Source organism: Limanda limanda, chromosome 9 (genome assembly GCF_963576545.1).
Source record: "Limanda limanda chromosome 9, fLimLim1.1, whole genome shotgun sequence".
Taxonomy (NCBI): Eukaryota; Metazoa; Chordata; class Actinopteri; order Pleuronectiformes; family Pleuronectidae; genus Limanda; species Limanda limanda.
In genome coordinates, this window is record NC_083644.1 from 12,257,550 (window position 1) to 12,276,624 (window position 19,075).

The 19,075-nt window shown below is 43.1% G+C and overlaps 1 protein-coding gene across 1 annotated transcript in view; it reads right to left on the minus strand.

Annotated features, from left to right (window-relative positions):
• Positions 1-1,023: 1,023 nt before the first annotated feature.
• The window catches only part of LOC133010648 (hydroxylysine kinase-like), a 66,515-nt gene continuing 48,463 nt past the window's right edge, over positions 1,024-19,075 (minus strand). Inside the window, exons 7-10 of the mRNA XM_061078245.1 lie at positions 18,766-18,863; positions 18,529-18,587; positions 18,096-18,202; positions 1,024-1,109 (exon numbers count right to left, since the gene is read on the minus strand). Coding sequence (XP_060934228.1) covers positions 1,024-1,109; positions 18,096-18,202; positions 18,529-18,587; positions 18,766-18,863 — 350 coding nt within the window. The remainder of the gene's footprint in view (positions 1,110-18,095; positions 18,203-18,528; positions 18,588-18,765; positions 18,864-19,075) is intronic.

The following is a 19,075-nucleotide window of genomic DNA, read 5'->3' on the forward strand; positions in this document are numbered from 1 at the left end:
CAGAGACACAGTCTGGCGAGTAGCTGGCTTGCTGAATTTTGATCAGCCACGGGACAGGGCTTTACCACCCCGAGACTGTTTCCAGGCAACAATTAGGGCTAGTGTTTATCTTCATTTGCGCTTCAGCTGTTAAATATGCCTCAGGGAGGGCCACTTGACCCCAGGAACTCTTTTACGCAGCCACAGAAAATGCTTCTTCCTTTGCTCATTTATTGCAACTCTAATGGAAAGACAGAGCGATTAAGGTGAGCGGTTCAACGCATTGGTTACCGAAAGTGGAGGGGGAGGGGCCCGCTCACAGATTTTTTTATTTGAAATAATAAAGAGAGACACTTATTGTACTGTACTTCTATGCATGTGTGCGTTTATAGTTGGATGTGACTGAATGTGTCATTAAAAAAAGCTCGACAACTAACTTGTTTCTCCATCAGGGAAATAAACATCACAAAGAATATAAGGAATAATGTAAACTTTATTTACTTATGCTTATAGATATTTTCTGTCATTATCCAACACCTCTATATACTGTATGTGTGTGTAGGCTGTTGATGCAAGTTAGGAAGCTGCTGCCTCTGTTTGAAGGGGATAGAGTTATGTTAGTCACACATGGTGTGTTACATCTAAGGCAGCCTCAGGGAAGAGAAACCACAAGACTGGCCAATACCGGGTCAGCAAATTAAGAAACCAGCCACATGAACCAGCCTTTAAACCAGCCGCTGCCATGTAAGTTGTACACACAAACACAAATTAATTCACAAATAACACAAAGACAGACTCTCACATCTACAGACATGATGCATTCACATAGCAACATGTTTACATTCACTCACAACGCATAACTTAGTAGAGTGACCCACCGGTGACACCCATTCAGGGGATCCGCCCTAACCGCCGCCTCACCCCCACTTCGCTCCACAGGCCACAGGGGCGTCTCCTGGCAAAGGCCCCAACTGGCCCGGCACTGTGCAATCTGTCAGGAGGCCCAGAGATGTCTCACTTATCAATTGGCAAGGCCATATTGTTTCAGGGGGTTTCCTCTTCCTGCACAGGACAGTCCTGCTGGATGGGGGGCACCATGGGGCTGGCAAACCGCCTGGGGCCACTTGGTACTATCAAAGGTGTGGGCTATATGGTTGAATGAAAGAGCCGGACTTTTTTTTGCTTGTAAGCGTGTAAAATGACAAGCCAACTGTCCATTTCCACTTCACTGCTGAAAGTGCTGTGCTGGCTTTGTCCCATTTTGATTCATGTCTTCATTTGTTTGCTTATGTCAAAAATAGTCTGTGCACAGTTCTAGTTAATGTTTCCTTACTGCAGTGGAAATAAAGGTGAATGTGAGGCCAGATTGTTAAATCATCAAACTTCTTTGTTTAAACAGGCAATTGATCTAAAAGATGTCAAGTGTGAGTTTATTAGTGAGTTATCCTCGGTCAAGATTATGGTTGAAGTAGTTAGACCTGAAGGGAAAATTAGCAAGTTTAATGAGGATAATTCCTCCTCAGTCCGGCTGAATTCATTTGTGAAGCCGTTGAGTAAAATTTGTTAAACATTTCCTTGAGAAATATAAATCCATGCAGCACTGGAAAGGATCTTAGAGCTGTGCCATAGTTATAAAAATGGATTATTGTGGGGGAGGCAGACCTCAACTCTTTTAGTCTATGTAGCTGAACAAGGTATGGGATATTTTTCTTTATTTTTTGCTATTGGCACAGACTTGGACTGAGGCGACCACTGGGCAAGCAAAGGGTGTTTGCTCAAGTGGAGCCAATTACTCAAAAATAAATTGGGTCTTCCTCTCTATTCCCTCCTTTGCTCTTCCTCCCTCTCTCCATCTCTCCGGTATGGGTTGTCATTTGAAAACCGGGTCAGATCCACAATGAGCCCCTCCTTCCAAATAAACAGGCTAGTAATGGCTGTTTACCCAGAGTACAAGAGCTATTATGCGCAAGGAAGTTAAACATCTCTGACAGGGAAAATGTCCGCAGACAAATCACTGTTGCCCTTTCTTGAGGGATTGATTGGAAGAATACTGATGTTTCCCTAACCGTTACCAGCAGCCATACGTCGGTGACGGCTTTTCAAAAGGCATACCAACTGGATGGTGTAAGGACTCAAGTCAAAAAACCTTTTGTTTGTCTGCAATTACCCTGCAGACCGAGCAGATGACCTCGCCTGAGATGGATTTCATCACACCGGGTGCCTGGGAGCCGCAGGACTCCCAATCGGAAAGTACCCGTGCACTTCAGGAGAACATCACAGCACACACTTCAATCACCTCCTGAGTTCTGGACAGCGTAATGTGGAAATATGGAGGATGTGGAAAATTCAAGTCCATTCATGTACAGTAAGGCACACTGTAATGAGCGAGAGGTCATTCCTTGGACTCATTACTTGGAGATCAAACATGAAGTCAGAAAATAATTTGAAGTGAAAAGCACCGTTCTGTGACTTGGTGTTTAATTGGAAATGAAATGGTAGGGTAAACAGAACAATGCTTTTGTGGTCATACATGTGTGGAGAATGGACTGCATTCAATCACAGCCTGCTAACTAGGCTGTAATGGAATTTCACATAATGGGTGCCAACTGAGTAATATACCGTCAAGCTTTTCAATTTCGTCTGTGAAGGTTGAGGGTAAATTAAGTGACTTTGGGTCCAGAGTTTTACGAGTTGAAACCCGCACATTATAGAGTGCACTGTGCACTTAACTTGATGTTTGGTATAACAAGTTGTTTCCTGAGGTGAGGGGCTCGTTTTCTAAGATGTGATTCAGTAAGTTCAAGCCAGGTTTGATCACTGAAATACTGATAGTGTAGAGCCAAGTTAAGTCAGTTCAAAGCTAATCAACTGAAATAAAACGAATGGTTAATCTCTTAGATATTGATGTTAATCAGTATAGTAATTTTTCAAGCAAAAATTGGACACATTACTTTGTTTCAGCTTCTAAATATTTGCTTTATTTCTGGACACAAAGAACATTCAGTGGCATTATAGCCATTATGGAGTTTAAGAAGCTGCAGTGGTATGTATCGCTATGTGTTGACACTAATAAACTCAATAAATATTCATTAAATGATAAAACAACCAGCAAAAAAATATAATGACATTAATTATAGTGACAATCATGTCTGAACTGTGCCAAACGCACAGCATGAGACATCCTCTTAGTTTTAAACTTCGGTCTGGATGAGTTTACGGGGTATTGAGATTGTATGAAAATATTTTTCTCTCATTATTATTGCCATGCTAATGAAGCACTCTATAGTTAAATGGGTATGTAGAAATTAAAATTACTCCATAAAACATGGCATCTCTTTCAAACTAAGTAATGAAGGAGATGCCATGTTCTGTATGAGATTAACTTGATGTGGTGGGTTTAACCTAATACAACATGACATTTGTTGTGGTGTTAAAGGTGGTGCTGATTAAAAGTAAAACTCTGAGGTTATTGGGTCATTCTGAATCAATCCCTTAATCCCAGAGAGCTGTGAAACAAGAGCTTGATTTTGGTAAAAATTACAAACTTTAAAACTTTAAAACAACAAAGGGGTGTGAAGCTGGATGCAGTTACAGCCACAGTCCTATTCCTTACAGAAGGGGGCCAGAGGCACAGCTAGTTCAGAGTCTGGTGGTTTCTCCTCATGGATTTGAGCTGTGAGAGAATGTACAATGGGCTCGGGCATGTTGTTGTAATTGACTCACAACAAAACAGTCTGCTGCTCCTAGGATGTGAAGCGAATTTCACATGAGCTTCGATTCATCGTGGCTCAAAGCGCACACATATAGGGGACAGTTGTACGGTGTTGAGCCACAAACCCTGGCACATCACCCAAACAGGAATTTCTGTCTCATGCATTTCCAAGTGAATTGTTGGCAGGATAATGCAGCCTGCATCTGGTGGAAACAACATGGCACAACCCACTGCCTGCATGAGTGTACCGGACTCTTGCAATGCATGTTTTCCTGTAGGCTATGCATGTGCATGTACAGTATCAGTACAATACCTAAGCATGCATCAAAGCATGTGTTCTCTCTTTCCCTTCAGCTGTCAGAGTGCCAGGCAGCGTTCAGCACCTGGATCAGCAGGTCTCTCCCCTCATGCACATCTACTCTTACACACTCCACTGATCTCCGTCCCGCTGCAGAGGGAGAGGCTACACAGCTGCAAACTTTCCCAAGACTTCTAATACAGCATTATGCGGTGCTGAGCTACTGTAACCGAGTCGCGGCAATGTTTCACCACGTCCAACAACCCACCGATTCTGCGCTTGAGAGGCTAGGGTTGCGTTATATTCGCCTTGTATTGGTTTACTTTACTCTTCATGTTGTATAATGCAGAGTGACAACGCAGACTTTATTCCTGGGGATTCAATTTCTCCAGATAGGTTGTTGACAGATGCTTGATGTCCTGTTACTGCTGGGTCAGTAGTAAAGCAACCCCCCGCGGGCTGGCTTTGTTAATTGTGCCAGTAATCTGTTTAAAATGCACTGCATGGAAGATGGGGGAATTATCATTGAGGCATTTGTATTCCTCTCCAAAAGCCTTTGTTGAATAATGTATTCCTGATGTTGGCGTAACAATAAACTCGGCTACACTGAGTACTCCATTCCAAGTGTGGCACGGGATCTGGCAAGGTATGTGTGTGTTTCAGTTTAGCCTTGGGGTCCCCTGGAGAGTCCGGCATAAATAATCATAACATTGTACTCGTTTTATGTGTTTCATAGCAAGTTTTGTTTAGTTCAACCTGAGTCCAGAGTCACGGTGGACAATCACCAGGACCCCCCGTTAAACTCTCATGTGGCCTCTCACAATTTTGCCTTTAAACATGCAATCCAGCTGGAAGCCAATCAAAAGGCAGCTTTCCACCCACATCCCTCAGCACGTACCCTCTGGGTCAACTTACAATGGGCTCCTACCACAATACGGCTGTCAAGGAAAAGAGACGCATGCAAAACAATTGGTAAAAACTGGCGAACCCACCAAATAGCTTTGGAAGATTGGGCATCGCCCAGCTCTTATGTCACTCTGCCCTGCTTCCCGAACGCTGTGCGATGAGTTCATCATGAAAGCCAGGTGCCTCGGTCTGTAGAAGACCAAGCGGATTGCTGAGACATCTAATACTTCCTGGGTAAACCCCATGAGGATGCATGTAGACAAAGGGGTGCACTGCCCATAGTTGCATGCCAAGTCTCACACTCAGATATACAGATTACAGTTGTCAGAGAATGTTGGGCGCTAATAAATAATTTGAAATGTTTAATGAGTGTGGTCATCATTCTGCAGCTGAACCTCCCTCAGGACCTGGAGTGCTCTGATCTGGTTCCTCACCAACTGAGAGAGATATCACAGCACTGAGGGCAAGGAGAGGCTAGTGAAGCAGATAAAGGACTTCATTAGAAGCAATACAGCGTATCTGTGCTGAAGGGACGCTTCGACTGAACTTGCATCAACTATTCTCTCTAAACAAAGACTTTGCCGCTATTTCGCTGCAAATCTCCTTCAAAGCAACACAGTTTGCCTTTGAAGTGAATTATTATGAGGCACTATATGTAATTGGGATCCGTGGGTGTAAAATCAGAATAGAGCATATTATGATAAATATGGTTATATTAGTAAATCAGACTGAGATGATAATATAATGTGTCATATAAAAAAGTATGGTTTATTTTCTTCTCGTCCATATTTTCTACTGTATCTTGATGCAGACAGCAATAAACACAGCAGTAAAAAATTCAGTTGATCAGAACGGAGACGGAGCGCTGACCAGTGAGACGAGAGCATATCACCAACAAGCAACACATTTCTGTTCTAAGCCTGCGCTCCCACTGAGGCGCATGTTCATTAGAGAGCATAAGGTCTGCACTGCCATATCAAGCAGGCCCCTAAAAATAGCCGCTTTGCCATCCTGTGGCCCTTTGAGGATCAGAGTGGAGCGAGGCAGCTGAACAGCGCTGGAGTAAAGCCTCGGACCGTGGACAGATGTGTCTAAGAACAGGTGGCTGGGGTTGTCCCCTGGATTTGCATGGCTATGAAAGACACAGCCGACCTCACAGACTTCAAAGGGCAGGAGCATGACTGCTAATGATCTGTGAAGAGAGGAGAGAGGAGTGGCGAGCGAGTGAGGTAGCTTCACAGGCGCCATGCAGACAAGGACTTTCATTACACAGTCCCTGGAAAACTTTTTTTCTGCCACTGAATGTTTCTCCTAATGAGGTCATGGTTTCCACTACTGTCGGAGGGTCATTTGATACTTTATGCTGCATAATGAAGATAACAAATAAATGTAAATCCAAAAAGTATAATATAACGCTAGATACACTAATAGAAATACCAGCACGGCACTAAGTAGAGTGCATACTTCCACCAAGGTCCAATAGGCTTAAATTCAATCAAGCCACACAAACTCAAATATCAGTCACTTAAGATCCACAAGAAAAAAATGTATGTCAGGATCTGTATCTGCACCAACAGCTTTCATCCCAGACACACCTACAGGGGACTAATAAGGTCACAGCTGGTGAGTTTACGCAGAATATGTACTGTAATTAAGATTTCAACGCAGCAGTCAAAATACTGTTTAGTGCTCTACGAAATAGGGGATATTCAAGATCATCTTTAAGACACTGTTTAAAAAATTATAAAGAACAAAAACCACAAATAGATCGAGAAATGATTCCTCTTATTACAACATTCTCTACTATGAGTGGAGGAATGAACAACAAACTTAAGAACAATTTTCGAACAATGATACAAGATCAATGATTACTGGACAGATTCCAAGTACTTTTGGTTTACAGGAGGAACACAAACTTAAAAGACCTGCTAGCTAAGGCAACACTCACCAATGCATCACAAGAAAAACAATATGTTGATACAAGTGTTTTGTAAACTTCGTCAGAAACACACACACCAAGCTCAATTTCATAATTTCACAGCATTTCACACCCAAGACGTCCAATTGCGTGTACATAATATTCTGTGGAAAACAGTATGTAAGAGAAACAAAAAATTCCATAGCCACAAAATGGTACACATGTATAATTTGAAACACAAGAAAAACACAAATACTCCTGTAGTCAAACACTTCATATTACATGGACCACGCTCACTGAGAGTAGTGTTGCGGGTGGAAATCAAAGGCAGGAGGCGTCGTTCTCAAGTTAAAATTAAGCAGGTTTATTCAGAGGTCACAAGTCAGGAAACTGCGGTGTTTAGCAAATGATCATGCATGGTCCACTGATCCTGCACAGGAAAAATGGCGCTTAGTCAGAGTGCGCACAAAGCTTATATATTGATACTGGGCATGACAGAGGTTCTTCTTGGATTGGGATTGGTCGAGACTAGACGGTCCTGCCTTCCTGGCGTTGGGTCCTCCTCCTGGTGTTGCGTGATGACGTTGTACGTGCACGCCATTGCTATGGTTACCAGAGGTCATAGTGTTCTGGCCTCAAAGCATTCTAAGACTGATGATCTCACAGGAGAGAGGACGTTTTAGAAATTAATATAATGAAGTTATTCATGAAAGCACTGTGAGAGAAAGCCTCCCCTACCTCTAATCTGTTGTGTATTAGACTCCCTGTTTGATACGGAGTATGAGAATGTTCAATCAACTAGCTGGAGATGTGTGTGTGTATCTGAAGTTGGCTACGGTGTGTGAATGTGTGTGCGTTTACGCTCAAAGGACATTATGTGTATCTGACTACACGTTAAAGTGTGTGTATGTGTGTGAACAGTGGTGTATTATCAATAGTAGCTGCCCTCCAATAGAATTTGTCTTGGACCGATATAGAACGAAACAAAATGGAGAGAAGATGGATCTTCCTCCTAAACACGAAAGAACCAATTGGCCTGAATGTTTAAATAAATTCAACAATTTTATAAATATTTCATGACTCCTAAACAACACGGGGCATTTAATTAGAATGAAGATAATATTCAGCACCCAGGACACCCAATTCATAGAGTGTACAGTAGGGCTGCCACTAACAACTATTTTTCTATTGATTAATCGGACGACTATTTTATCGAATAGTCGATTAATCTAAACGATTAATTTTCCTCCAAAAACCCTAACCCTTATAAGTTGAGTCAGCAGTGCAACTCAAAAAGATATCAAAGTTTCTATTTAACCCCTTATCAAAATAAAAAAGTTAGGTCTGCATATTAAACAAAGTGCAACATGTTTAAAGTATAAGAAACAATGGTCAGACTCAAACGTCAGTTAGACATGTGTGTTGTAATGTAAGAATGTCAGCATGTCCACATGTTCTGGACTCAGGCTAGCGCCTAGCGCCGAAAGGCGCCTAGCGCCTTTTGGCGCTAGGGTTCGGCCTTTCGGCGCTAGGGTTCGGCGCCCTAACCCTAACCCTAACCCGTAGCTCAGGTGACCGCGAGAAGGACCCGACACGCGGCCAGGAAATATAATCCTGGACGTGGACTCGCGACCTAATCCTAACCATTTTCTACCCAAGCCTAAACCTAAACCTACTCTATTATTGCCTAAACCTAACTTACACACTCTCTCCCCCTAAACCTAACCTTAGACTCTTGCCCTAACCCTAACCACTATAGACCCTTGCCTAAACTTAACCCTTGACTAGACTAAATTAGACTGGCCCTGGCCTATTGCCCTAACCCTAACCATTTTTAACCCATGCCTAAACCTAAGTCTCCTCTACTATTGCCTAGACTTAAACCTTCTAACTTGAGAACAACAGTGTTTATCTAAGTCCAGATATTCTGTACAACATATTCTCCAAATTACACTAATCAAAAAGAATTATCACACACACATAGATACAGTGGATATAAAAAGTCTACACATCCTTGTAAAAATGCAAGGTTTTTGTGATGTAAACAAATGAGACAACGATAAATCCTGTAGGCTTGAGTGGAGAATACGTAATTTACCCTCAATACCCGACATTGAACGGAGCAAACAGTGGAGAAGTTCTTGAAGATGGATGACATTAAATTAATAACTGATGTGGAGAAGTAGTATAGTGAGCTGTATGATCCTCGGCACATGGTGTATAAAGACAACGACGCTGTTGCAGTTAATGACAAATATCAGCTGTATGTGTGATCACGGAGAGGAAACGCAGGATGACCGCCGCGGAGAAAAGCGTGTCTGTTGTGACCAGCCTGGCGCCTGCGCACTAGGGATCTACGCGAGGCTTCAGCGTCCTGTGTAAACCCGGCGTTAGTTGCATCTTACAGCAAGAGCCATGGTCCGCGCTGAGCTTCCTAAGCATCAGAGGGATCTCATTGTTGAAAGGTATCGGTCAGGAGAAGGGTACAAAATAATTTCCAAGGCATTGGATATACCACGGAACACAGTGAAGACAGCCATCATCAAGTGGAAAAAATTTGGCACAACAGTGTCATTACCAAGAACTGGACGTCCCTCTAAAATTAATGTAAAGACAAGAAGAAAACTGGTTAGGGAGGCTTCTGAGAGGCCTACAGCAACATTAAAGGAGCTGCAGGAATTTCTGGCAAGGACTGGCTGAACTACATGTGACAACAATCTTCACACTGCACACTTATGCAACCAGGTTATTGTAAGTTCTCTATTTTTTATTTTTCCGCCCAAAAGATTTCAGTTTGTTTTTCAACTGAATCATTCACATTATAGGTCACATTAAAGGTAGAAAAAGTTCGGACAGGATTTATCTTTGTCTCATTTGTTTACATCACAAAAACCATGCATTTTAACAGGGGTGTGTAGACTTTTTATATCCACTGTATATATTGATTTACTCTCAAGAACAAGAAAGAAACTCACAAAGACTATTGAAAAAAAGACAATTTGTGGATGTTACGACGATGTTAACAACATGATGGATCACAAAACTCCAATAAACACTAAGGAAATAAATATGTAATTCATAAGTTAAAACAATCAGTTTATCTATTAGAAATTTGCTTAAAGAAGTCAAATTTGTTATAAAAAAAGACTTCGTAGACGTCAAGAAGTAGTAATAACAACATGATTTATTTATAAATATATAATTTAAGTCCAATTTAATATAATATATTCATAGATACACGGTATCATGAATCATAAGTTTATTTTTATTCACAGTTATAGAATTTAAGGATCACATTAGAATAGACAAGGGGGAGGAGTCTGTGAGAGTCAGCCTATAAATAGAGGAGACCTCAGCCTTTTCACTCACTCTTGCTCTGAATGTTGTACTGGAAGGACCGCACAGCTCAGATAGAAATATTTTGCTTTTACACATGCCTACCAAGACCTGAAGAAGACCCAAGAATTGTGTGTGTTTTTAGTTTTTGATTTTATTTTCAGTTTGTTTCTTTGAGTTATTGTGTTTTTGATTTAATTTCATGCTAAAAACAATGGTTCCAAGCTTCGTCCCACTTAACTCAAATACAAGTCCACGGAGATGAAAATGTCCTCTGCAGTCGTAGTAGTAGGGAGCTCTCTTGTGCAGAGAAATTGTTCCTGCAAGTCCCCGTCCCACACATTTCATGTATACGAGGTGGATTAATTGCGGACAAAACAGTGGATGGTGACAAACACAGCTTTATTTTTAATTTGAGATTAATTTATATGTAACCTACAATAATAATAATGCTCATTTCTGGCAGATGGAATACTTTGGAGGTGCATTTTAAAACTTTCAGGCCAAGTAATGAAGGAAAGTGGCCACATGGGGCGCACTAATATAAAATTATGATGTTTGAGGGCAGCAAATGAACATGAGTGAAAAATATGTTTATATATTTATATTTTAAATGGTAAATTGAACACAAAACATGACAAACTGTAAAATTCAGACCCAGATTAATGGCAACGGCTACTGCCGCAAACATCACGACCGCCCTCTGGCAGCGGCTGTTCTCCACCTGCCTCTGTATACGAACAAATCACAAGTTTTACCTCATGTTCGTGCATGAAAAATAACAGCTCACTGCGCCACTGACCTCCTCCTGCATCAAATCGACCAGGGAACCAAGCCTGGTATTCACGGCCTATGATTGAGAATATACATGGTATGGTTATGAAGATAATCTGATGAGCAAATAAATAATTTAAATAAACAACGTCCACATATCATTTACGTACCTTAGTTTACAGAGAGAGCTTTTTCCCCAAATCAGTTTTCCAGAAAAACAGTTGACCAACAGAGTGTAATAATTGGGGACACAGTGAAAAGCAAAAATGCCTCCTCTGCAATATTTTTTATGCCCTAAGGGAACCTGATAACATTAATGAGGCAATCTGTAAACTTCAATGACGTGGCAGCATCTGAAGGTGACACTTCTAATCTATACTCACACACACACACCTTCTAAAACGCATCTATTAAAATAGTAATTTACAGCATCAATCTAAACTTCACACAACACCACGTCAGACTGGTGTTGTGGCAGGGCAGCTTTTTCCTGTTTGTGTAAATAGACAAACAGCGTCCTCTTATTTCAGTTCCGGAGACCTGACGGAGGCAGAGTGACCCGAGCCACCAGGGGGGGGCTTTGACGACATCTTGACTTTATTACTCCTACTTTAAAATCCCTCTGTGACCTCCCTCTCTTTTGTGCCATGTTCAAATAAACATCCAGATACATTTTTTTTCAAAAGATCATTCCCTCTTTGTCCACTCGTGTTCCCTGTGATCCCTCCTCTTCTTTCTGTCTCTCTGTTTGTTTTCCCTGCCTTCATCCTCTCGGTGGAGACACACCTGATGGCAGACACTGCACAACGTTGTTAACCCGAGCCAAGCACACACACACACACACACACACACAAACACACACACACACACACACACACTACTTGGCAGCGGGGTCGAACTCGGTGTTGACATTATGTCCTCTGGGACGTGACTTAGCTGCTGTATATTCATGATGGTCTTTGATGCAGACAGTCATCCAGTGCATTTGAATAGGATTTTATATCCTGCCCGCTAAGAGCAAGAGTCCGGGATTAATCCCATCTTCACATAGAAAACAGAATAACTTGTCTCCTTCAAATGGCTGTAAACACTGAGATCTATAGAAATATCTTAACACGTTTTCAATCTCAAGTGGACGCCACACAAAATCTCATACTCGACAGCCCCTTGGAAATCCCTGTGAATGTTACACTACCTGAACCGCACCTAGAAAATACATTTGGTTAATGTGGACCCTTGAAAACGGACACATTTTTCTTTCCTCCCTCTCTTTCTTCCTGTGTGATTTCCTTAATTGGAATATTGTCTCTAGGCTTTCAGTTAAAACGGGCCCTCGGAGGTAATCTCAACCATCTTGGCGAAATGCAAACATAGGCAAGGCTCTCCAGAGGAGCCGCCAACTCAATCCCCTTTTAATAACATATTTTATTAAATCAGGGTGTAAACAATTAAGGGTGTGGGAGTTGTGTGTCTTTAATACAAGCTTTATTGAATAAGAGTCCTATCCGCACAGAGAGAGAGAGAGAGAAGGAGGGCCTCCGAATGTGACACAAGTAGTATTGCCTAATGTTTAAATGGGGGGATGCCTAAAGGGATTAGAGGAGTAATTCAATTAGAGGTAATATGCACCAAACCTCCCCCAAAATTGCTCTCTAATTCCCTTTTACTTACAGGAAGAATAGCAAATGCTCCAGAGGTCCATCCTGAGACCATGCAACTGGCGGTAACACGTAAAATGATTAAATGTAAAGAAAGATAATCGAAGGGATTACCCCGTGATTGATAAGCTGATAGATATATATTTTTTCTATTTTTAAAATTGGATTAAAGCAGATGAGTGTCGATAAAGACATGCACTGATGTGGTCTCCTGAAATTATCTGGATGGGCCGTATATGAGGACTCCTGGTAAAAATTTCAAGAGAGTGAGTTTAGAGAGACAGGCGACAGACTCAAAACTGAAGGAAAAAAAATAATACATATCCCAGGATGAAAAAGAGGTGCTTTACATTCAGAAGAAGCCGATAAGGACGTCAACTTGGAAAGACGACAGGATTCAAGAGCATTTGGTGACAAGTGCAAACTGTTGTGCTGTAAACAAAAACACCTGAATTCTACCCAGACGCTGCACCTTACCTGAATGCTGCAGAGAATCTTCTGTTGGTGTGAACATATCTGATGCAAAAATCTCTTCATTCTTCACATGTGTCTGGACAATTTTCACAGTGACTAGAAAAAGCTTACGTTAATTATTTGTTACATCACACCCTGTACAGTGAGCACTCATGTATTTACTGTTCTTCTCAGTATTTGGAAGTTTACCTTTTGATTGCGATACTATTTTGGGTCTTTTTTGTTCAAATAAACCAGGGATTTTAACGAGATGAAGAAATTTCAGTTTCACATCCTTTATAAAACAGCTTAGTTTCCACTGGACAACTGAAGCTGAATGAACCGGTAACAAACAGCCGCCGCCGCCCCCCCACCCCCACAGGTCTGAGAGCACTTTTAAAATGATTTCTCTCCACCACTGATCACCGGTGCGACAGCGTTCGCTGCAATTCAAGATCTTCAGTTTCAACAACAATTAAACTTTGTTTGTTGTTTTCTCTTCCTCTCCTCCTTCGTGTTGCACTCATGTGTTTCCTCTCGGTGGGTGTTGTTGGAGCTGATTCCCCCGTAGCTGCTCCACATCACCGCGGGGTGCAGCTGCACAGAGACATCAAAACGCATCTATCTGTTTATGAAAATCCCAAGACCGTGGACTGGCAGCCGAAGAGGAGTTCATCCACTCCTATTCAAAGTAGCTCCACCACAGGGATGCACTACAGTAGCAAATTCATCCTGTGCAAGGCTGCTGCAGCCACTCCACTGGCTTTTATAGAAGACTTAGTGATAAGATATTCATTTTGATTTGTGCTATGCAGGTTTTAAATTAGACTCCCAGAATTATTTTTTAAGATAGATGTAATGCCATAAGAGTGATCTAAACATTTTGTTGTAGCCTTTGTAAAAGAACATTTTGTAGGTGCGCAGATAAAATCATAATATGTTGCTACAAACAAATGTATTTACCTCTCCGTAATCCGTCAAAATTGAGTAGAAAAACAAATACATTTTCAGCTGCGCCAAAGGTTTTTTCTATCAACGTGCTCATTTGCATTCTGCAAGCTCATACCTTTCACAAACTCAATTCCATTTTCACTTTACATCAGACTTGCATTGTGCAATTTGAATAACTATTGACCCACTAAAAATTGGGTTTTTAAATGCATGAGGAATAAGTGGGGAGAACAGGAGAGGGATGGAGAGGTATTTGCATGAGGAAAAAATATCTCCATGCACCAACTCTCCTCAGGGTTGTAGTTACTGATCAGGAGGTAGGCCCACTGTGATGCCAAACACTAAAGCTGTTAACTAACAAGGCTAATGAGAAAAGAACAAATTCAATTATATAAAATGATGTCAAGAATAAAAGCTGAAAAGTGGGTTCTGCATGTCAACTACACCTGAGGTTCACACTTCACAAGAAATAGTAACAAAAAAGTAAAAGTGTATAAACAGCATCAGCATTGATATTTTCCCATCGCAATGTAATAAAAAGCATCCATATTGCATGTGAAGGTTTTATCAGGCCTGCCGTCCCTGACATGAGGGGGGATGAATGCGTCTCTCTGACATAACGCTACCCAGACGGAGATCAGACCCCGGGGGAAACGAACGGCACCGATCACAGCACATCTGAGCGAGGAGACGTTATCAAATTTGTCAAACTGTTGGGGTGATTAGGGCCTGTCTAATTCAAACGGACAGGACATATGGTTGGGTGAAGTGGCCTGTGAAATCCAAGCCTTATTTAAAAGCGGGCTGGTTCTGAGCGAGCGGGGGGAATAAATATGTAAACCCGACCTGCTCTGTCAAGCGAGCATGCCTCCTCTCATTCCCAGTCCCGCACTGTCCCACACGTCATGCTTTCCAGGTCCATTAGTTATAATGAAGTGTAAAATAACCTTCAATACACCTTTTTGGAAAACTGTGGAAGGAGTGCAGTTGAAAAAAAAAGAAATGCAGAAATTCCTGCCGGTGAAGATCATTTCAGGATTGAGGCTTTTGAAAAGGGGAACATGCAAGAGAGAGAGACAGAGTGAGAGAGAGAGAGAGAGACGCGGCTCCATCTCTGGTTTGAATCAAAGGCTTACGGAAATATGTCTCGATGGAAGTAAACTGTTCTCAATGGGAAACATGTGACCTCCGAAGTGGCGAGGTGTTTTCGAGAGGAGTCGAGAGCTGCCCTCTTTCCTCCTGAGAGGGGCGTCGCCGAGCGCCACGGAAAACCTGAGGGGGGGGTGTCTCCTATTGTTTGTGTTACCAATGGCCCCGCGTGGGGTGAGAGGTCAAAGCGATAATCGCATGTGTAAACACACATCCCCCCCCCCCCGAGCAGCACTTTGGAGATCCTCCTGCTTCCCCCCCCCCCCCATCGGTCCTGGCAGGTAAATGTTTGCAATGCATCAACATACAGGAGGAGGAAGAGATGCGTGCGGCCGAGCTCTGCGCCGTGTTTATTTGGTCCGGTCTTTCAAACAGAAATGGAAAGTCAAGGCGGGAATAATGGTGCAGGGTGCGTTCTCAAAGGCCCACATGTGCAAGGAGGCGCACACACACACACAGACACACACACACACAGTCCACAGATCTCTAATTAATAGCTCCTCTGCCTCCTGAGTCTGTGAGGCAAGTCCACCCTAATCCCTTGGCACCTAGTTCAGTGTAATCAGTGCACAGCACAGTCTGCCTTTGGAACGCTAATTAGCATCATTGATTCTCTCCTCAGATTCTGAAATGCAAATAGCCCAAAAACAAGTCCCTTTGAAAAAAAAAAAAAAAAGACCCTCCGAGTGAAGAAACCCCCCCCCCCCCCAAAAAACTGTATTTCATTGTTTTATAGCTGGGCTTCTAAAACCAGCGAGGGGGGGGGGGGGGGGGCCGTTTCATTCGCTGTGAAAGGATTCGATTGGACTTTGTTTTTCTTTACGACAGATAGGTATATTGTGGTAATTGATAATCGCCAAAATCAAGATGTGTTTTCAACATGTGGCATTTTCAAAGACCGTCATTTAGCAGTGTTTAGGGTGGTGGGCAGAGGGGGTGGTGGGGGGGGTATTGGCTAATGTAGCAAAAATAATCTCAAAGCATAACTGGCTTTCAGTATGTTTACACTGATACACTAATTAAGGTGTCCCTCTGGTGATTACTTAGCCCGTCAGTTTAACAACTTGTCTTTCTGGTTAAACTACGGCGCCCGCAGCCGGAGACGAGCGAGCGCGTGAGGTATAACTTCAATACGGATTGCCGGTGTCCACATGCCGGGGGGAGAAGTAAATTGCAAGTAATGGACTCTGAGAGCGCTGAGATGTTTATCAGACTAAATGAACAGAATCACACCAGAGGGATGCGCAGGCTGCTGATGCTGATGCTGATGCTGCGTGTGTGTGTGTGTGTGTGTGTGTGTGTGTGTGTGTGTGTGTGTGTGTGTGTGTGTGTGTGTGTGTGTGTGTGTGTGTGTGTGTGTGAGTGTTTATGTACTAAAAGTCGGAGTGAGACTGTGGATGATCATTTGGGACAAGCGTTTTTTACTACACTGCAAATGTGTCATTCCTTTCCTCGTGTTCTCCGTGAGAAAACAGATCCTCGTAAACACACAATATATATCACGCACTACGACAATAAGTTATTGTTTCCTATAATTCAAAACAAGGACGGGGATTGTGCTATTTTTGTGCTAATTAGCTACTGGCCGTGTCCAAAGAGCAGAATCAAAGTGACCACAATCATCTCTCGCCTTCGTAACAAGAGCGGGTGAGGAAACCATCACAGCCGGACTTAACCACAACCCTCCACTGGCAAATCCATAAAGGAAAGGAGGAACAAGGAATTAGGGAGATTTTCTGTCTTCCAAATACACAAGCCAGACGCCAATTTATTGCTCTTCTCTTATTCTCTCTCTCTGTTTCGGTTTCCCTCGCTCTTTCCTTCCTCTTCAGCCTCTTATAAGTTCTCTCTCTCCCTCTCTCTTACGCTGCGTGATTGCATCCATATGCTCTCCAGGGATAGATGGGGTCAGCACCCTACTTACTCACGCCACAGTGAGGCACTGACACTTGTGAGAAAGCCCCTTGCACATGCTCGTGCGCACACACACACACACAATCACAGAAACACACACACTTTACCAGTGTGATTGCCTCCATGCAGCAGGCCCAGACTGTGCAGCCTCAGTTCTTAGCAGAGAGGATGGGCTCCGGGATTTCCATGCCAACGCTTAATTCCTCATCGTGAGCGTATGGAGTGTGTTACTCCACAGTGATCCACCTCCTCCTCCTCCTTCTCCTCCTCCTCCTCCTCCTCCTCCTCCTCCTGATACATTTAGAATTGGCCCCTGCGGAAGATCTGGCATCAATTAAGTGGCGTTCAGAAGAACTGGGCTTGGTGGGGTCCAATGGATCCCTCCGCCTTCAATCCCTCCTTTTGTTGAGCAAATCCATGAAAGGTCGTAAATTTTAACCTGAAGACAGCGTGCAAATTGCAGTCACACTTGCAAGCGTCGGGAATCAAGGCCAGGAGAAGATGGAAAAGGAATTAGGCTGCCCTACACTGCTGGTCGAAATCCTCTCACATTCCCACCTCAGGAAAACACACACACACACACACGCAAAGAGTTACGCGCAAGCAGCACATGTTGTTAACCACACAGTTGTGGTCGTCTGACATTTGCACACATACACACCAAAAAAAGCAGATGAACACACCTAGAAACAGACACGCAAAGGCACACAGACAAGCGTGCATATACTGAGCTCCCGCGGGATGAGTTTCAGTAAACTACTCCCACTTACTTTGGTCTGGTTTCATCTTTATTCCTCTGTCCCTCCTGCTTTACTCACCAGTGTCCCTGCTCACACGTACCGCACACACACACACACACAGACGCACAGGCACACACAAACACACACACACACGATGGAAGGACATCGATAAAATCTGCTATAATGATCCCCTCCCCTAGACCTTGCCACTGACCTTTGGGAATCTGATTTACTCGGCCACATCTCTTATCATATCTGTGCTGTCACTCATAAATTATGGCAATATGACAATGGATGATGCATCTACCGAGACCTCCACTGACGCCCTGTGTATATTCGGCCTCCCAGTCCACATCCGTCTCTATGTCGGAGAGAAGATGCAGAGTCTCGATCCCTTCAGAGCTAAATGGACAGCTGAACACATGAGTAAAGAGGAAGAAGAGCGATTTCAGCACAGTCTTTCCTCATGAAGACCCTTTTATTGTGTGATCTCAACTCTTCCACTTAATAAGCCAATCAGCTTTATAACATAGACGAGACACATATCAGGTCAATGAGGTTGATGCAATGACGCAAGCAGTTTGGAAAAAAGCTAAATCTCCCAACTTTCTTAGTGTTTTTGTTTTTATTTGTATTCATTAGATTTGACTGGTGATTGTCTCCATGCTGTTTTTTAATTTCCCAGTCACCATTAAAAGTGCAGTTGTGGCTGCCTCTCCATTAATTTAGAGGAGCCTGACCTTGTTAGCTCAAAATAAGTGTCCTGAGGAATGGCCAGGACGGCTGCCAAGTGGCCAGACTGGAGGACAGAGCCGTCAGGGAGGGGTGCACAGGTGGTGGACAGGTTAAAGTCCTGCTAACTAGTAGAGGCCCAGGGTTCAATTCAGTTTGGTCATACGTGACTTGTACTGATTACCTGGGGGGGGGGGTTCAGGGTTAGGTTATGGGGGGAACACAGTGAACCTCATGTGTGTTACACTGGCCCAGTGCAGCGCCCTGCTGCCAGGGGAACACACCATGTGTTGAGAAGGTGCCATGTCTGTCCACACCCCCGCCACAGGCCGACTGTAGAGGTCTGAGTGACAAGAAACACAGCCCAGGAGAATAGTAAACTCAAATTAGGTGAAAAAATAAAGGCACTTTCAGTTTCCCAGACAGCATATGGATGTGGGCTACTTCAGGTGATGAGGCAGGACTTCTGGTCTTGGCCCGAACATAAAGAATATGAACCTGAACTGTCTGAACTTTTAAAATAGCAAATGTGGCGTAAATATCCCGAAACAAATG